The 19807-nt window shown below is 57.0% G+C and overlaps 1 protein-coding gene across 5 annotated transcripts in view; it reads left to right on the top strand.

The window, feature by feature from the left end:
- The window catches only part of USP22 (ubiquitin specific peptidase 22), a 34576-nt gene extending 21634 nt beyond the window's left edge, over positions 1-12942 (top strand). For 4 of the 5 annotated variants that reach the window (XM_049702127.1, XM_049702131.1, XM_049702129.1 and 1 more), the window contains 11 exons: positions 1715-1828; positions 4261-4362; positions 4584-4753; positions 5823-5985; positions 6309-6414; positions 6524-6682; positions 7809-7935; positions 8656-8747; positions 9446-9508; positions 9909-10058; positions 10518-12942. In XM_049702127.1, coding sequence (XP_049558084.1) covers positions 1715-1828; positions 4261-4362; positions 4584-4753; positions 5823-5985; positions 6309-6414; positions 6524-6682; positions 7809-7935; positions 8656-8747; positions 9446-9508; positions 9909-10058; positions 10518-10560 — 1289 coding nt within the window. In that variant the 3' untranslated portion in view covers positions 10561-12942. The remainder of the gene's footprint in view (positions 1-1714; positions 1829-4260; positions 4363-4583; positions 4754-5822; positions 5986-6308; positions 6415-6523; positions 6683-7808; positions 7936-8655; positions 8748-9445; positions 9509-9908; positions 10059-10517) is intronic. The other variant, XM_049702128.1, reaches the window with a different exon arrangement.
- The last annotated feature ends 6865 nt before the right edge of the window (positions 12943-19807 follow it).

Below are 19807 nucleotides of genomic sequence, written 5' to 3'. Positions count from 1 at the left end.
GCCACTTTCCCCCCTTGGTGTCCATACATTTGTTCTCTACATCTGTGTCTCTATTTCTGCCCTGCAGACAGGTTCATCTGAACCATTTTTCTAGAGTCCACACATATACGTGTTAATATACAGTACTTGTTTTGCTCTTTCAGACTTCACTCTGTGTGACAGTCTCTGGGTCCACCATGTCTCTACAAATGACCCAATCTTGTTCCTTTTTATGGCTGAGTAATCCATTGTATACATGTGCCACATCTTCTTTATCTGTTTGTCTGTTGATGGGCCTTTAGGTTGCTTCCATGTCCTGGCTGTTGTAAACAGTGCTGCAGTGAACATTGGGGTGCATTTGTCCATAGTTCAAACTTTTTTTTTCTTTTTTAATTATTTTTGGCTGCATTGGGTCTTTGTTGCTGCATGCCGGTTTTCTCTAGTTGTGGCAAGTGGGGGTACTCTTCGTTGTGGTATGCAGGCTTCTCATTTCTCATTGCGGTGGCTTCTCTTGTTGCGGAGCACAGGCTCAGGCGTGAGGGCTTCAGTAGTTGTGGCACGTGGGCTCAGTAGTTGTGGCGCACGGGCTTAGTTGCTCCGTGGCATGTGGGATCTTCCCGGACCAGGGGTCGAACCCGTGTCCCCTGCATTGGCAGGAGGATTCTTCACCACTGCGCCAGCAGGGAAGTCCCCTAGTTCAACCATTTTGAACTATGGTTTTCTCTGGGTATATTCCCAGTAGTGGTATTGCTGGGTCATGTGGTAATTCTATTTTTAGTTTTTTAAGACACCTCCATACTGTTCTCCATGGTGGCTGTATCAATTTACATTCCCACCAACAGTGCAAGAGGGTTCCCTTTTCTCCACACCCTCTCCAGCATTTGTTGTTTGTAGATTTTCTGATGATGGCCATTCTAACTGGTGTGAGGTGATGCCTTATTGTAGTTTTGATTTGCATTTCTCTAATAATTAGTGATGTTGAGCATCTTTTCATGTGCGTCTTGGCCATCTGTATGTCTTCTTTGGAGAAATGTCTATTTAGGTCTTCTGCCCATTTTTGGATGGGGTTGTTTGTTTTTTTAATATTGAGCTGCATGAACTGTTTATGTATTTTGGAGGTTAATCCTTTGTCCGTTGATTCGTTTGCAAATATTTTCGCCCATTCTGAGGGTAAGGGGAATTCTTTTTAATTGTTGAATTGAGCGAGTTCCTTCCAGATGCTTCGAGAACTTTTCTCTTGTTTATCTTCGTGAGGAAGTAACTAAGGGCTGGGTTTCATGCCTGTTTTCGTGGCGGATGCAGTTTAGGAAGTGCAGGATCCGCTCACCGGGAGCTCTGGGCACGCCCTCCAGGCTGTCTGCTTGGGGCCGTGCTGCCCATCCGGATGCCACGAGTCCTCGTGGGCTGATAGGAATGCGAGTTCCCCTTGTTTCAGAGGATAGGCGGAGGCTCCTGGTACCTGGGGGTCGGGTCCTTCGTAAAATATGGTCGTGGCGCCTCTTTCTCCCTCAGGTTCCTCAGCCCTTGGCGGGAGCTTCCAAAAAAAATTCACGTGCCTCCTCTGCTTAGGGTACACCATCTGAAGTGGGGGCAGCCTTTTGTAATAATGGGATTCTCTGCTTTGAGAAACGGTGCAGTGAAACGCCTAAAAAACTTGCTTGTTTAATTTGTGTCCTGAAGCGTTACCTTTCGACTTTTAATTGAATTTTGTCGCTTCCCTCTTTTCTCTTTTCAGCCATAGAGCTTATGTATGGAGGTATCTACTGCTTCTTGTGTCAGGACTACATTTATGACAAAGACATAGAAATCATTGCCAAAGAGGAACAGCGGAAAGCTTGGAAAATGCAAGGTTTGGTTTTCCTGAGATCTGCATGGCTGCTTGTGTCTTAGCCCTGCGTTCCCTGCCCCCTTGTCTGTCAGGGCGTGGCGGGGGTGGGGAGGGAGGGGGGTGGTTCTTTTGAAGGGGAGGAGCCCCTACACCTGCCTGCTCCCTCCTGCAGGCTCACGGGGGGGGGGGGGGGGGCAGGGGAGGCAGGCGCGGTGCCCACAGGCCTGCGGCTGCTGTGAGGGCTTAGCCGGGGTTGAGAGAGACACCCCCAACCTAGCCTCTCCGGTTGCCGGGCATTTTTACAGACACGGGGCTGAACCAGGCACAGTGTCCGCAGGGATTTTGTGCTGCCTCGTCCCTGGTAGCTGCCCAGAAAGCAGCTCCTCGGTAACTGCAGGATGTGTATGCTGACGGCTTCCAGGAGGGTAGACTGTTTTCTCATTAAATTACCGTGGAATCTCTTAAAACTCTTAACTGGAAAAAAAAACCTCTTAACTGGTTAGGTTATGCTAAACCTGTGTCAGCACAGAATTAAACTTCCCAGAGGAAAAATGCAACAATCTACCGCTGACACCCCTTAGTTCAGGAGCGTGCTCTCCGTCCTGTGCGGTGCCTCTGTAGCCGGAAAGGGAGAACTCCAGGCTTTCCTTCTTGTGTAGGAACAACCCAGCTCTTCCCTGATGAGTGTTTCTCTCCCGTGAGTCTCCTTTACTTGCACAGAACCCTTCACACCCGGCACTTCTGGTCACCAAGTGTTTTTTGGGGGCGGTCAGTTCCCTGCCAAGAAATTCCCTGTGGCGCCGGCTGGGTATCCTACGGATCAACTCAGTTCTGACACAGTCGGCCTGGAGGTGTCAGGCCCCACGGGATCCCCTCCCCAACTTCAGATGCTGGAGTCTCAAGTCCAGGGTCTCATCTGTGCTCCTGACCGTCCAGCTGTAGATCGGAGGCTCTCAGGACCCCCCTGGACTGGAGCGTTTGCTAGAGCAGCTCACAGAACTCAGAGAGACACTTAGGTTCACTAGGTCATTAAAGGATGTGACATAGGACATAGATGAGCAGCCAGATGGAGAGAGAGAGGCACGGGGCAGGGCTGGGGAGGGTCCCCGTGGAGTTGGGGTGCATCACCCACTCGGTGTGGAATGTTCACCCACCTGGTTTGCTCCCCGAACCCCGTGCTACTGGGATGTTATGGGGGCTTCTTCCTGGAGGCCTGATGGATCATTAACCCCATTTCCAGCCCCCTCCCCTCTCTGGAGGAGTTGGGGCCGGCCGTGCGGGTGCTGCAAATTCCAAGCTTCCTTGGTCTTTCTGGTGGCCAGTGCCCATCCAGGAGCCCGCCCAGAGTCATCTCATCAGGACAAGAGGTTCCTCTAGTGCCCTTCCCGCTAAGGCGCCCTTATTACCAGGGCGCGGGGCTCATGCGGGGGACGGGGCAGGGGCGGCACGTGTGTCCCACTGACTGCGCGGTGGCCGTGGAGCCGTGCCGCCACTCCCGTCCCTTCGCTGGCACGTAGTCAGCGGCACACGTGAACATTATGCAGCTCTTTTCTTTTTTGTTCAGCTGCCTGTTTTTGGTTTCCCTGATAGTTTTTTCTTTCTTGTTCTCATTTCCAGCACACGGTCATGGGTCGCAACAGTAATAGGTGTAGAAAGCCCCACTGGCCTGTGACCGTCTCTCCACAGAGAACATACAACCCAGCATGTGGTTTACAGTGTTTTGCCTTAATTGTGCACCTCTGTAGACGTGCCATGTTAGAGAACGGAGCACAAGCCAGGGCTGTCGGTCGTCAGAGCCGAGGAGCCCGTCTTCTCTGGAGAACAGTCTCTTTAGTCCACTTCCTGTTCTCTTCCACCTCCAAACCTTAGTAACGTTGCAGGTGAGGCTAAGGCTGAGGACGTTATTTCTTCGTGCAGAACAGTCAAACCGCAGGGCTGAGAAATGCACGTCCCAGGAAAAAGTAGGATTCTTCTAAAATCGTTCCACAATTCCATCTGTCAGCAGGACGGTGCGTCCTTCAGAGCGTGTTGAGTTCTAGGTGCGTGGAGCCAGGGCGTCTGAGGAGTAGGCTGTGCACTGGGGTGCCGGTGGCCCTGCTGCCGTCCTTGGTTTAAGTCTGGTGGGTACGGCCGTCCCTTCATGCCCGTCGCCACCCAGCGCTCCCTGTGGGCACTGGTGCCGTGGTCCCTCTGCTCAGGGCGTAATTAAGGCTGAGGAGACCGCTGGTGCTGGGGCAGCTGTCCCCCAGGTCCCGCTCTCCTCTCCTCCTCTGGGAATGTGATGTGGTTCATTCACGGCACGCTCTCTGAGAGAAGCTCCTTCCATTGTCTGGAACCGGGTCTTAGAAGGACCCTACGTTGCCCGCCTTTGAATCTGATAAACCCTGTGCTGCCACCACGCTGGTTCGTAGACACGATCAGAGTGTAGCTAACGGCACCTTCCACCCGCTTAGGCGTCGGGGAGAAGTTTTCAACGTGGGAGCCGACCAAACGGGAGCTTGAGCTGCTGAAACACAACCCCAAGCGACGGAAGATCACGTCCAACTGCACCATAGGTGGGCGGGCACGGCCAGGTGGAGGGTGCATTCTCCGGGGAGGTGCAGCGTGGCTGTCAGCTTGTCGCAGAGGCTCCTCCCTGCCCTGCCCCGTTGTTACTGGGAGCCTTTGGGCAGTGAGGGCTGGTGGGGGTGGGCGCGAGCACGCCTCGGGACGGACGTTTCCCACGGGTGGGGCGCAGACGTTAGAAGTAGGTTCCACCCCGCGCTCTGCCTGCCAGGTCTCCGCGGCCTCATCAACCTCGGGAACACGTGCTTCATGAACTGCATCGTGCAGGCGCTGACGCACACGCCGCTGCTGCGCGACTTCTTCCTGTCCGACCGGCACCGCTGCGAGATGCAGAGCCCTGGCTCCTGCCTGGTCTGCGAGATGTCCTCCCTCTTCCAGGAGGTGCGCCTGGGCCGGGAGGGGGCCGGGCCGTCACGGGGTGGGCTCTGAACATCCACAGACGTGCCGACTGTGGAATCGCACGTCCTTCCCAAGAGGGATCGTTGGGTGAGGCACTTGGTCATCTGCAGAGGCTCGCGGCTGCCTCACAGGGGTGCACGTGGCAGGTGCCAGCCCCTCCCCGTCACCTGCCGCTTTCCGCTTTCCGGCTTTGTCCACAGGACGGGCGGGTTTCCTGTTACCGGCCCTGCTGACTGTGTGTGTCACCAGAGGCCTCTGTCTTTGGGCCCCTGCCGTGGACATCAGGTTCTGTCCCGACGGGCTCGCAGGCTGGACCCCCCCCTTCTCAGAGCGGGAGTGCAGCCCAGCCGCTCCCTCGGGTGCTGCGGGGAGCCAGGGGTTCTTCAGGCATCGGCCCTGGGCCAGCAGACTCGGCCGGGTCTGGTTTTGTCAGCCTTTGATCACATCCTCTCGTTTTCCCTTTTGGGCCCCGGCTGCCTGAACCCATCTGGCTGCGGAGCTGGAATGATTCACGGTCTGGCCCTTTTCAGAAGTTTCCCGACTCCTAGCCTGGCTTAGCCAGTCCCCACATACCTACAGCCTAGCCTGACAGCGACTCCTGGGGTCACAGGAGTGAGCAAGCTGAATGATATCGTTGGGCCAAAACGGGGACACGGGTGCCTTGGAGAACGGGCTGATGGGGGGGCCTCACTAGGGCACTGTTGGTCGTGAGTTCATCTCTGTCAGGTTGGTTTTTAGGTTCAGGTTTATGGGGGTACGCATTTCACACGGCACAAGTCACCTTTTAGTGTATGTGTGTGTGTTTGACAAAAGTTTGTCGCCGTTCATCGTTTTGGCTTATTTCTAGAAAACAGGTGGTGGGAATGGAGAAAACTCTGAGCAGACTCAGAGTCTGTGAAAACACAGTTTGCCTGAAAAGGAAAGGAAATGCCTTGTTTGGGCCGCGCTCGCCAGCGGAGGCTGCGGGCGGCTGTCAGACGTGCGCGTCTGCGCCTGTGTTCGAGGGAGGCATGCGCTCCTGACGAGGGTGCTTCTCCTTCTCTCCAAGCAGTTCTACTCGGGGCACCGGTCCCCCCACATCCCATACAAGCTGCTGCACCTGGTGTGGACGCACGCCCGGCACCTGGCGGGCTACGAGCAGCAGGACGCGCACGAGTTCCTCATTGCGGCCCTGGACGTCTTGCACCGGCACTGCAAAGGTGAGCACTGCACAGGTGAGCATTGCACAGGTGGGTGCTGCACAGGTGGGCGCTACACAGGTGGGCGCTGCACAGGTGGGCGCTGCAGAGGTGGGCGCTGCAGAGGTGAGGGCGGGGGCTGTTTCTCAGGGCCTGTTACTGGGCCTGCCAGGTGGATGACAGGGAACTGTTCACAGGGAGGAGCAAGGGGGAGAAACTGAAAGCACACGGCGTGTCCCTCCTGCGCCCCCGTGGAAACCTGGGCCCTCCTGCGCCAGCTCTGCCCCTTGGGTCAGCGGCTTGGCAGTGGGCTGGCTGCCTTGGGGGCCCAGGGTCCCAGAGCCACCGTCTCTTGCCAGGTGATGATAATGGGAAAAAGGCCAACAATCCTAACCACTGCAACTGCATCATAGACCAGATCTTCACAGGGGGGCTGCAGTCCGACGTCACCTGCCAAGTGTGCCAGTAAGTGCGGCCTCTGCAGCCCCGGTGCTGCCGGCCAAGTGTCGCGGGGCCTTGTCGCTGCGCTGCCCCCGGGCCGTGGTGCTCACCCGTCCCCCCTGCTTGCTCCTAGTGGGGTCTCCACCACCATCGACCCCTTCTGGGACATCAGCCTGGACCTGCCCGGCTCTTCCACCCCCTTCTGGCCACTGAGCCCTGGGAGCGAGGGCAGCGTGGTGAACGGAGAGAGCCACGCGTCGGGAACCACGACCCTCACGGACTGCCTGCGGAGGTGAGGCGTCCGCGCCTTGTGGGGAGGGGGCCCTTCCTCATGGCTGCTCGGGGAAAGTCCTGGTAAAGCCAGGCGCCCCTGGGCCCCACGTTCCCGCACGAAAGCTGAGGGAAGACGGGATGGCCAGCAGACGAGCTGTTTCTGTCCCTGAGTGCCCCCCACCCCGGCAGAGGCTGGAGGTCCGCGGCCTTTAGTGACTTACGGACAGAGTCACACCCAGCAGGGCCGCCCTCCTGCTGTGGCTCGTGGCCTTTTCTGAAGGTGATGAAAACGTTTTTAATTAAACTTTTTATTTTGAGATAATTGTAGTTTTGCGTGCAGTTGTAAGATACAATCCAGAGAGATCCTGTGTACTCTTTCCCCAGTTTTCCCCAGTGGTAACATCTTGTAAAATTACAGCACAATGTCACAGTCAGCAGGATCTCAACATCCCTGCAGTCAAGATGCAGGATGCTTGCACCCCCACAGGGTCCCTCACAACCACACGTCCTGCACCTCCTACCCTTGTTGCCTCCTTAACTCCTGGCAGCCGCAAATCTGTTCTCCATTTCTAGAAATTCCACATTTCAAGAATGTTATATCCGTGGAATCATACATCATGTAACCTTTCAAGGATTGACTTTTTTCACTCATCCTGATTCTCTGGAGATTCATCTAGGTTGTGTGCATCACCAGTTGTCTCCTTTTTATTGCTTACTAGTATTCCATGGTGTACACGGCTTAACCACTCATTCGCTGAAGGACATCTGCATTGCTTCCAGGGTTTTTTTTGGCCTTTACAGATAAAAGTGCAGTAGCCACTCATGTACAGTTTTTGTGTGAGTGCTGGTTGTCACTTTTCAGGGACAGATTTGATGGCTGGGTCTTAACAGTAGTTAGAAAATTATTTTGAGTTCACCAGACTTTCATTTTCCAAAAAAGTTGAGGGTAAATATTTTTTGACGTGCTCGAGAAGAGAAAGGAAGGAATAGCTTTTTCATTGTGAAGTTATAAACGTCCCTAACTGTGTGTGTGTTTTTAGGAAGGACGTGAACCCCCTGAAAGTGATAAAATAACTTTTCTCTTTTTCCTCTCTTACTGCTGCCATCTTTTTTCCCTAAAAATCCATGTTTTCACTGCGTTGCAGGTTTACCAGACCAGAGCACTTAGGAAGCAGTGCCAAGATCAAGTGTAGCGGTTGCCATAGCTACCAGGAGTCCACAAAGCAGCTCACCATGAAGAAGCTGCCCATCGTGGCCTGCTTCCATCTCAAAGTGAGTTCCCTGAGCACGCGGGGCCTGAGGGTGGGTGGGTGTGCAGAGTCCGTCCGTGCTTGTGGAGCAGAGAGGGCGGTGCCTGTAAACTACTCTGCTCGTGTCTGTCGCCGGGAGGTTTGCCCGTGAATCAGAAAGTAATTGCTTCATAATGAAAATAGGGTGAGTTACTCTGGGTGGGGGGTGGTTAGGGATTTACTGCTCCTCTCCTCCAAGTTCTTCTATCCTCACCCCAAGTTTTCCGATTTTCTTTTACTTGAAAGCAAGGACCCTTAGCATTAAGGTCTAGTCTGGGGGTCAGCACGTTCCTGTGAAGGGCCAGTAGCAAATATGAATCATGTGTATGATGTATTATGAGAGAATATGCAGCAGAGACAGTGTGTTTGCTGGTCTTGGGTATTTGCGATCTGATTTTACATGTAAAGCATACAGTCTCTGTTGCTCGTTCTTTTACTTCATGACCCTTTAAAGATGTAAGACAGAAACCAAATCCCCAGGCCTACCTGTTTATCCCACCGGGCACCGTGCTAGGTCCACACCTGCTGTTGGGCGCATCATTTCAGGGCTGGGCTGAGCCCTGTGGGTTATGTCGCCCTGTGGACTCTGAGCTCTAGCTGTGGCCAAGGGCGGTTCGGAAAATGCAGGAAAGGCCCACTTAGGGAGCCACAGAGACTGTGCTGTCGGAGGAGCCCTACAGCCTTCCCACCCCCACTTCTGCAGCGATTCGAACACTCGGCCAAGCTTCGGCGCAAGATCACCACCTACGTGTCCTTCCCCCTGGAGCTGGACATGACCCCCTTCATGGCCTCCAGGTTCGTCCTCCGTGTCTGTGGTCGGGTGGGCGTGGCACCAGGTCCCTGATGAGGCCCCAGTGGGCCCTGATGTCACTTCGTCCGTGACACCTCACTGTCCTGATCTCACCCCAGGACCGTCCCTGTGTGAGGGAGGCTGTCCTCCTACCAGCTGGCTCAGGGCAGCATTTCAGGCATTTCAGCCACAGGCACTGAGATTGGATACAAATCAACACAGCGGTTTTGTGGTTGTAGGTTTCATTTATCTTGTTTTGGAGTCTTTGTATCAGGGACTGCTTGAAATTTACCCTTGCAAAAATAGGAGGATGCTTCCTGGTAGGAGGGCTGCCTTAGTGAATAATAACCACAGGTGGGGCGGCTTAAAGCAACAGAGGCCTGAGTCCAGTGTTGGCGGGGCCTCAGGACGATCTGGGGAGGCTGCCTGCCTGCCCGCCTGCGGGTTGGCAGGGAGACGTGGGTCTGGGCCGGCTCTGAGCCTCGATCTCGGCAGTCTGCTTCCCAGCCTGGGCCTCGGTTTCCCCACCGTAACTCGGGGGTCATCTCTGCCTGAGATGGAGCCGTTGGGAGAAGCGGACCCGTGGAAGCCGCACCAGCACGGCGTCCGGTGTCGCGCGTCCCCGGTGCCCACGATACCATGTGAACCGCGGGTTGTTAGTGAACTCTTTTAATCGAGCCTGAGTTTGCGCCGTTCGTTACAGCAAAGAGAACAGGATGAACGGACAGTACCAGCAGCCGGTGGACAGTCTCAGTAACGATAACAAGTGAGTGGCACCTCGAGCGCGAGTGGGGCCGGGGGCTTTGCGGGAGGCCCACCTGCGTCTCCCAGGAGGTGCTGCGTGTGAGGGGCAGTGGCTGGGCTTGCTTGCTCTTGGCCACTGGCCTGCTTCCTGTCGTGTTGCCACTGACCCTCTGTCGGGGAGGGGCCTCCCCCCTCCCCCCCCCCCCGCCGCATTGCGGTGAGGCCCCTCTCCCGGTTCCTCCTGTTGGTGGCGGCGGGGAGGGTAGAGCAGCAACAGCGCCTCCCAGGCGGGCCCGTTCTCCTCTCCCCTGTGCTGCTGTCGCCTGTCAGCGTTTGCTCCTGGGCGGCTACCCGGTGGGGACTGTGGTCCCTGGTGGGGACAGGGTCGTGACCTCCATTTCCCGCCACCGTCCCCAAACCAGGTACTCCTTGTTTGCGGTGGTCAACCACCAGGGGACCCTGGAGAGTGGCCACTACACCAGCTTCATCCGGCAGCACAAGGACCAGTGGTTCAAGTGTGACGACGCCATCATCACCAAGGCTGGCATTGCAGACGTGCTGGACAGTGAGGGGTGTGTCCCGCGGGGCCCCGGGACCGCGTCGCCCCTCTGCGCCCCATTCGCTCCTTCCCGCTCATCGTTGCCCCCCTCGGTCTCCAGACCATCCGTGAGGCTCCTGCCCCACCCCAGCTGCCCTGAGCTCCAGCAGGCGTCTGGGCTTGGAGCCACGAGCAGTGGGGCAGCCCTGAGAGGCTCTGTGGTGGCCGTGAGGAGGCCGGGCGGGTGGGCTGGGGCTGGGACCCGGAGCCGGCGTCCTTCCGAGAGGGACCGTGTACAGGGCCGGGGGGCGGCCACAGCCAGGGCCCAGCAGGTGGACGGAGGCCGGGCTGGTCATGGACTGGGGGCCCTGCCGCCTCCCTGCCGTCTCTTCTCTGCGGTGACAGGCTGAGCGCGGCTGTCCTGGTCAGGGTGGTTTTGCTCCGACCCCTCGGGAGGTGGAAGTAAGCATGCTCTGTCCTCTCTCCTCCTCAGGTACCTGCTCTTCTATCACAAACAGTTCCTGGAGTACGAGTAGCCGTCGGCGCACCGGCAAGTCCCCCGAAGTCATCCGGGTGCCCGGGGTCACGCTGTGTGGACACTTGGCAAGAGGTGGGCTGGGGGGGGTGGGGGCAGAGGAGACGTGCGCCGGAGTGTCTCCTGTGTCCCCTGCGCCAGCCGTTCCACGCTGGGGCCCAGAAAGCAGGAGGTGGAGGAGATGCAGGCCTCGCGGGTCTTTCTCTTGGTGAGTTTGGTGTCCGTGCGCAGCGCGGACTCGGACGTGAGCCCCGGAGCCTGTGGAGCTGAAGACCCCGTGGGGCCTCTGAGCACGTCTGTCCTGCATGTGGAAGCAGATCCCCGTTTTCTAGAGATAGGCGTTTGCGTGTCGTCCCCCTTTCTCTCTCTTTCCACGATGGTGACTCTCCTAAACGTAATGCTGGTGGCGTGAATGGATTGTTGAGTCCAGGCTGAAATTTAGGCCGTTTTCCTTTTATCCTGGAGAGTGGGTCTTGCTTTTTCATCGGTGCTGCGTTTGTTGCCCCCGCCCACCCCCCCGCAGGCACCTTGGACCCGGTCAGAGCTGCCTGGCTCAGTGGAGGAGAATCAGGCTGCGCTGGGAACGGTCTCTGTCGTATTAACCTTTTGGTACCTGAAGCGTTTCCAGTGGTTTCACTGTTTCCCTCCCGTGTTTCCTTCCTGGCCACCTGTCCCGCGAGCTCTCCTGGTCGCTGCTGGGCGGCGGGTGTGTCGGATGATGCGGCGGCCTCCAGGGGGGCTGCATCCTGGCTCTGGGTGCCTCTGCCTTGCGTTCCGGTAGCTTCTGTTGCCGCAGGACAGACGGCCGGGACTGGGCTGGTGGGAGGGGCTGACGGGGGAGGTGCAGCATCATTGTTCCTTGTGAGCCGTTTCGCACGCATCTGTCTGTTGACACCCAAACTTAGATTGCCCGTCTCTGAGAGATTCCAGCCCAGAGACGGGGGACGAGCCAGTGTCCCCTGAACGTGAGGCTTCTTTCCTGCAGAGGAACACGTTCACCTGCGGCAGGGTCAGCGGACTCTCCGCAGGGGGCCAGGTAGTAGATGTTTCTGACTTGTGGGCCCTGTGGTCTCTGCTGCAGGTCACGTGGATGAGCGTAGCTGTGTTCCAGTAGAACTTTACATGATCACGGAAAGTTGAATTTCATATACTTTAGCCACGTCACAAAATTTCAGCCGTTTTCACTGTTTAAAAACGTGTGACGGGTTCTCAGCCGACAGGCCGTGAACCAGGTCCAGCTCGTCGGCTGCTCGGGTCTGGGCGCGGCGTGGCTCCTGTCCCCCCCGTGGAAGGTGCTGGGGTCCTGCGGCGGGGGCGTCATACCCGGCAGAGTCCTCAGCGACGCAGCTCAGGCGCCTGCCCCGCGTGGCCCGTCCGCTGTGGCTGCTCTGAGGGCCCTGGAGCCCTGGGCCTCCGTGCAGAGTGGCGACAGAGGAGATGTACTGGCCGCAGGGTTTCTGGCGGGTCGCCTGTGGTCTGGTCAGCCCTGCGGCCCTCCCCTGCTTCCACTCATGTCCAGGGCTCAGCTGCTCCAAGGATGTGAAGATTCAGGAGACAGTGAGGCCGTTTCTCTTTTCTGGGTGTTCTTTTGAATTTTTATGTCGAAGTTAACCCTCTGTTCCCTCTGGCCTGGTGTTCTGAGCACTTATCTCTCTGCTGCTGAGATTCCCCTGTGGCTGGAAGAACTACCTGGGGGCGCGGTGAGGCTCCGGCTGCCTGCACGCGTGCCCGCCCCCCGTCCCGCGCGCTCAGGTCCTGCTTTGATGTCACCTCATCAGGAACAAAGAACTGCGTGATGGGTTGGGGAATTTATTTTCTTTCAGCTCCCGATGCAGCTACTAAATACAGGAAAATGGTTTCCTGTTTCAAACCACCACCCGTGTCGATGTCCAGACCGCTGAGGAATCCCTGGGCGACCCTTCCTCCCTGGCTAGTGTGTTTAAAGTGACTTGTGTTTGTGAGACGTTGGCTGCCGTGTCAGCGCTTTACAGTGAGACAGTGGGCTCTCCCTGGGTGTCCTGAGCGGGGGGCTGGGCCCGGGCCCTCTCCAGGCCGCCTCGGGCCTCCCGTCGGCGCCAGAATGTCCAGGACGCTCCTGCTGCATCACGTACACTCGTGCCGTTGTAGTTCTGCTCGGTGTGGATGCTTTCGTCGTATAAAATTGCCGTTCTTTTGACAATTCAAGTGACTTGTTTCGTCGTTTACTATAACTTTGAAAACAGAAATCGTAAGAACGAGATTCCAATGATTGTGCTGTGGATTTTATTACTGGGATGTTTCCGCGTCCCTTTCACCTGTCGTTTTGAGGGACTGTTTGGCTCTTCTCTGCAATGGCTTGTAGTCTTTTCCTGTGTCGTAATAAAGCTACATTTTATTCTGAAAACTGGCCCGTCTTCCCTTACTAGCACGCGAGTCCCGTCTGTGACACCAGCCCCTTCTCGGTTTGTTCCAGCCCAGACCTGCCCTGGGCCAGGAAGTCCATGCCCCCTGCGTCCCCTCCTCCCGGGGGCAGGATGGTGACAAATCTGGGACTCAGGACACCGTGGGCTGTCAGACTTTGACGAACTTAAAAGCCACCCGAGGGGCTTCTTAAACGCAGGAACCCCTGCTGGAGTTTGATTACAGGACCTGGGATGCAGTGCCGCGATACGGGTGTGCGGCTCCCCGGGCGCTGAGAAGGCGGAGGGTGTGGTTGGAGAGCAGCCCCCGTCCTGGTCAGTGCGGTTCCGACTCTGCCCACCCCCCGGTCCACCCTTCATTTCTGAAGCGTGCTGTTTTTGGATGCCTCTGTCACACGTTCCTTCACTTCACGTACACGGAAACATCAGGAAGTGCCAGCGAGTGCCCCTGGGTTCCAGAGCAGCAGTCCTGCCCGGGGGTCTCTCCACATGCAGGAGGACCATTGCTGCGTGCCTGCAGGCAGCTCCCCTGGGGCTCCGAGGCCTTCCCAGCAGAGTTCTCCAGGCCTGGGAGGAAGACGCGCGGTGGGGCTCCAGGTGTAAAGCTGCGGAGCCCGCCCAGCCCTAACCCCTCCACCCCAGGACCCGCGGAGCCCTCCCAGCCCTAACCCCTCCACCCCGGGACCCGCGGAGCCCGCCCAGCCCCAACCCCTCCACCCCGGGACCCGCGGAGCCCGCCCAGCCCCAACCCCTCCACCCCGGGACCCGCGGAGCCCGCCCAGCCCCAACCCCTCCACCCCGGGACCCGCGGAGCCCGCCCAGCCCTAACCCCTCCACCCCGGGACCCGCGGAGCCCGCCCAGCCCTAACCCCTCCACCCCAGGACCCGCGGAGCCCGCCCAGCCCCAACTCCTCCACCCCAGGACCCGCGGAGCCCGCCCAGCCCTAACCCCTCCACCCCAGGACCCGCACGCTCCGGTCGCAGGCCCTGGTTGAAAGCGTTAAGCTGTCCTGGCAGACAGACTCGTGCCTGCGTCTCAGTGGGCAGCCACGTGGACACAAGGCCCCTGCTCCGTGTCCCGTGGGGCTGACGGAGCGTCGTTGCGGGGGGTGGTGCCGACAGGCAGGGCAGGCAGATCCACGTCCAGGAGACGGGTTCGATCCCGTGAGGACGCGTCTCTGGCCTCCGTGTAGTGGACCTGCCAGCAGGTGGCCAGCTGCTCCTGGGCCTTGGTGCCGGTCCAATTGCCAAGTGGGTGCCCGGCAGGGCCAGCTGGTGAGCCAGGGTCAGGGCCTGACATCGAGCCTGTTGAGACAGCCCCGTCCCCATCTCGATGGCCCCTTTGTTCATGGAGTGGGGCGGGGGTTCTCAGCGAGCTGTCTGCTCCCACAACTGGCCGTTTTGCCCACCTGGCGGTGAGTGTCCTCTGTCGGGCTTCTCCTTGGTGAGCACAGTCTGTGCCCATTTGGAGAGGTCTGTCCCCACCCGGATCTTCTGTCGCCAGTCCTTAAATCCCGTTGCTTCCAAATCTTTGACCGTCCAGCCGAGCTGAACTTTGAAGACAAAGTTACAGTAAACGATGGTCCTCGGGTCCCTGGTCCCAAGGGTACTTGCGGTTGTGCAGCGGGTGTGATTGTGCATGTCACAGCCGCCCGCTCTTGCTGTACTTAGAGCGCGAGTGTCCGTCGCTGCACACCCGGAGGTGGGCCAAGCGGTCGACAGCACTCACTGTGTTCAGGGCACTCGTGCCACGCGGTCACCGATGTCCGTGGTTAGGTGCTCGGCCCGCGTAGCGGAGGCTCTTTCTGCGGAGGACCAGCGCCCACGGAGGAGGACAGGTTTGACGTGCTTGGAAGGTCTGTGCTGGTGTCCTCTGGTCCCTGCTGGAGGCTTGTGACACGTCCTCATTCGCCGCGGATGTTGAGTTACTAGGTCTCTCGTATCCTCAGGCTCAGTGGTCGTGCAGCATTTTCGAACTCGTTTGGGTCCCTCTTTAACTGGGAGCCACATGCTGCCTGTGTAGACGGATGGAATTAACACACCCAAAATGGTCTGTGCTGCCTCTCAAGCCAGCAGGGCTGCCTGTTCTCGGGAGGGTGTGGGAGACGCAGTGCCCTGGCTTCTCGCTTCAGAGCACGGAATCCACAGGAATGCCATTGAGTTGGGGACCCCTGAGTTTGGGGCGCATTATTTCTTGTGATGGACTGATTAATTTTAATTTTTTAAAATTATCTTTATTTTTTAACTTTTATTGGAGTACAGTTAATTTACAATGCTGTGTTAGTTTCAGGGGTACAGCAAAGGGGATCAGTTACACACGTGCATGTATCCACTCTTGTTTAGATTCTTTTCCTACATAGCTCATTACAGAGTACTGAGTAGAGTTCCCTGTGCTCTACAGTAGGTCCTTATTAGTTATGTTTTATGTATAGTAGTGTGTATGTGTCAATCCCAGTCTCCAGGTTTATTATCCCCCTCCTTTCCCCCTGGTAACTATAAGTTTGTTTTTTACCTCTGTTTTGTAAATAAGTTCATTTGTACCATTTTTACTCTTAATCTTGTGGCTTATTTAGTTCACTGTTATTAAATCGTCTGCTCATCAGATCCAGTCAGCGACACGTCACCACCGTGGTGCATGGGAGTGATGCTCTGTGCAGCACGCGATGGTCTGCGTGTCTGGACTCAGCAGCAGAAGCAGGGTCGGTGTAGCCTTGAGGCTCCATCGGGAGCAGTACGGTGGGGCTTCTGCTCCGGGGAGGGAGGGGTGGGGGGAGGGCAAGCGGGACGGGACCCCAGGGGAGGAAACACTGTGCGACAGGGGCGTCTACCGCCGAGGAAGGGCAGGAAGGCGTGCAGCTGCCAGGGAGCAGCCCCTCCATGAGAACGTGACCCCACGGGGCCAGGTGAAGCCATTGGGGCCCGGGGGTGATCACAGCAACGACAGAACCCAGCCAGCTCAGCCTGTGACTCGGCCCCTCACTGACGGCCTGGAGGAGAAAGGCCGGCCAATTCCAGGCATAAAAACTTGGTATGTCAGTCTCTGCCGTCCCACACAGGTCTGGCGTTCGGTAAAAAAAAAAAAAAAAAAATCACAAGACACACAAAACAGCAAAAACAGCAAGTAGAAAACTCACTGCCAAGAGACAGAGCAATAGAACCGGACTCAGGATGATCTGAATGTCGGAACCGGCAGGCGGAGATTCTGGATAATTAGGGTTAGTGTGTTGACGGCTCTCAGGGAAAATGTGTGGAACAGACGGGAGCCTTCAGCGGGATGGGGGTTGTGTGAGGAGGGGCCATGTGGATGGAGGTGCTGGGAGCCAAGATCGTGGTGACAGGAAGGATGGCCCTGACAGGCCCGTCCGTGACCTCACAGCGGAGGGAAGAGGCATTGGGGCCACCCAAACTGGAACAAAGAAGAATGGGGGGAAAACCGAAAGAATAGGGCACCTGGGATGTGGGGCGGTACCAAACAGTTTGAAGGGATAATGGCCAGTAATTTTATCATGGAAAACATCAAGCTACAGGTCCGAACGTTTCAGAGAACCCCAAGCTGGATAATAACAAAACAGACCTACCCACCACAGGAAACTCCGGGACACGTCACACTGAAACCTTTAAAAAGTAAGATAAAGAGAAAGATTTGAAGGCACACGTTGCAAAGAAACAAAGGTAGGAATCACAGCAGCTGTCTTGTCAGAAATTGTGGGAGCCGGAGAGAGTAGGGCGATGTCTCTGAGATGCTGGAAAGAAAAAAGCTGGCAGCCCAGAGTCTTCCCAGAAAAACCTCTCAGAAATGGAAAGGCTTTGGAAGCAGACAGAATTCATCATCCGCAGACTCGCACAAGAGGTGCTGAAGGAGGCTCTTCAGACAGAAGTGAGAGATACCAGACAGACCTAGGTCCACACCCAGAAAATGAGGATTGTTAGACGTGAAGGTAGATCTACAAAGCATTGTTTTTGTTATTTTTAATCATTCTATACGCTACTGAGTTTCTAAAGCAAAAACAGTAGCGACGGATCGTGGGCTTCCAGGACAGCAGCACCGAAGACGGGGCGGGAGTGAGGCGATGCTGTTCGCAGACAGCTCTTCAGAAAACCGTAGAGAGACACAAAGAGGCCAGTGTCCAGAGAAACAGTAGATTGTGGTTGCCAGGGGGTGGGAAAGGGGGAGATGCTGGCCAAAGGGCACAGACTCCCAGGGGTGAGACTGACACGTCCTGATACTGTGTCCTGTGCTTGAGAGTTGCAGAGAGAGGAGATCTTACATGTTCTCACCACACGGGTGATGGTGGGCTGGAGTGGAGGGGTTCCTGATGCCACGTGGGGAGCGTATTACAATGTACAGATGCATCACCTGGCAACTCACAAAGTTACGTGTCATTTATGTCTCAGTAAAGCTGGAGGTAAAGGCCCGAGCTGCGGTGCAGCAGGGCGGGGAGGGTGAGCTGTGGTGCCCGGTCTGAGCCGCGTCGGCGGAGCCCAGTCCGACCCGCCGCCTCTCCTGGCGCTGGCTGCCTGAGCACAAGCGCGGCAGGGCTGGGTGAGCGCTGAGTCGTCGCCGAGAGTCTCTGCCGTCTGGTCCTTTTCAGAGGAGCTTGCTGAGCCCTGGGCAGGTGCACAGGGCGGATTCGGGGCTGGCGTCGCGGGGGCTGTGGCAGGTGGCGGGAATCAGGGTGTATTTTGGAAGTAGGACCAGCAGAACACAGAACGTGGATAAAATGGATGGTATTTAGAGTTTCAGATTTTCTTTGCAGCAGAGGATCCTGGTCTTTAAAAAAACAAAACCTGCCACGTCAACTTACACTAAAGACCAATTGAAAAACAAAAAAAACCCAGAGGTTATTTTTGTGGAAAGCCGTAGTCAGGCACACATTTCCCTGTGTTTTCGGCAGCCTTCACTCCCCCCACGGTCCAGAAGCATCCCCCAGGGCCCCTTGGGCTCAGATGAGCAGAATTTGAAAACAGCTGGAGGAGTCTGCACACGTTTCGGACGAGGCTTTGCATCCCAAGCGCTTCCGTGCAGCTCAGAGATGTGCTGGGACGTCGCCACGGTCTGGCAGGCAGCTACCCCAGGTACAGGGTCCGTGCTGCCAAGAGATGCTGCCGTGGGCTTGGTGACCGGTGGGCACCGCACCAAGATGTCCCCATTGCCGCCTCGGGCCCACTGAACACCAGGTCAGACGCTTGTCTTGGGCGGGTGCTTGTGAGAAGCTAACTTGGCTTCAGACCGCGTTGAAGCGAGACTGGACTTGGGAGGACCTGTGTTCTGGGCTGAATGTGTGCCCCCAGATTCATGGGTTGAGGTCCTAACCCTGAGAACCTTTAAGCATGACCCTATCTGGAGATTTACAGACATGATCAAGTGAAAATGAGGTCATTAGGGTGACCAGTGTCCTTATAAAAAGGGAAGATTTGGACAGACAGACAGGCATCAAGGGAAGACGGCCATCTGCAGCCCTGGGGGCGAGGCCGGGGCAGTTCTCCCGTCACGGCCGCAGCAGGACCAGCCCTGTGACACCTGGGTGGGCTCCGGCCTCCAGACGGGGGACAGGAGGTTGCGGTGTTGAAGCCGCACAGCGTGTGGGGCTTTGTCCAGCAGCCTGGGAAGGTGACAGGGCCCGTTAGCCAGTGGATGAAGGAAGGATGGAGCCTCAGGCTTCTTGTGTACACCTCCCAGAGTGTGTTGTGTGAACCTTTGGTGCACGTGGGTACGCCAGGTGGTTTCCGGATGAATGATTTGCATAATCTTGTGTTTATCTGTGTAGCTGCTGCTTACAGCAGTTACGTATTTTCAGGCTTAAATGCTCCTAACATATAGGTTTCACTGCAAATACAGGTATAAAATATATGTAGTATCAAAAATTTGTGAATGTGGGACTTCCCTGGCGGTCCAGTGGCCAAGACTGTGCTTCCATTGCAGGGGGTGCGGGTTCAATCCCTGGTCAGGGAGCTAAGAGCCCACAAGCCGCGTGGTGTAGCCAAGAAAACAAATTGTGAAAGCTCAGATACAGTGTTACCGGTCAGAATCCGAAAAATGTAGCGTGTAGGTCTGGAAGGAAAGGTCGGTTGATGTAAAGAAAAATACTAAACAGTAGCAGGTTGGTGTCCAAATGAGAGCACTCCTGAGGATGCAGGGACGTGGTCCTGGGCTCTGAGAGCAGCCTGACGCCTGGGCTCAGCCCGCCTGCCCTCTGTCCGCCCCGCGCCCCGTGACACACGTGGGAGCAGCGCATGCGTGCACACACGTGACTGTACACGGGCACACACAGTCACACTGCTTCACGCCTTTCTGAGGAGACAAGGGAGGAAATTGGTTTTCCAAGATCAACGCAGGTGGGCCCAGCCCTGATGGGGGGCCCAGCCCTGATGGTGGGCCCAACCCTGATGGTGGGCCCAGCCCTGATGGTGGCCCAGCCCTGATGGTGGGCCCAGCCCTGATGGTGGGCCCAGCCCTGATGGTGGGCCCAGCCCTGATGGTGGCCCAGCCCTGATGGTGGGCCCAGCCCTGATGGTGGGCCCAGCCCTGATGGTGGGCCCAGCCCTGATGGTGGGCCCAACCCTGATGGTGGGCCCAGCCCTGATGGTGGCCCAGCCCTGATGGTGGGCCCAACCCTGATGGTGGGCCCAGCCCTGATGGTGGGCCCAGCCCTGATGGTGGGCCCAGCCCTGATGGTGGGCCCCCCATCAGCCGGCTGCTTTCTCCTCTTAGGCGACAGGGGACAGCAGAGCCTGCTTCTCGGTCCACACACCCGCTCAGGTCCTTGGAAAGCAGGCCTGGTGCCCAGGGGCAGCGGGAGAGGTGGGATGGGGCAGTCACCATGGGGAGACGCGACCCAGACCAGCCGC

The sequence above is a fragment of the Orcinus orca genome, chromosome 19 (genome assembly GCF_937001465.1).
Source record: "Orcinus orca chromosome 19, mOrcOrc1.1, whole genome shotgun sequence".
Classification (NCBI taxonomy): Eukaryota; Metazoa; Chordata; class Mammalia; order Artiodactyla; family Delphinidae; genus Orcinus; species Orcinus orca.
The sequence above is the reverse complement of the archived record's forward strand: the minus strand, read 5'-3'. Positions and strand labels throughout refer to the sequence as shown.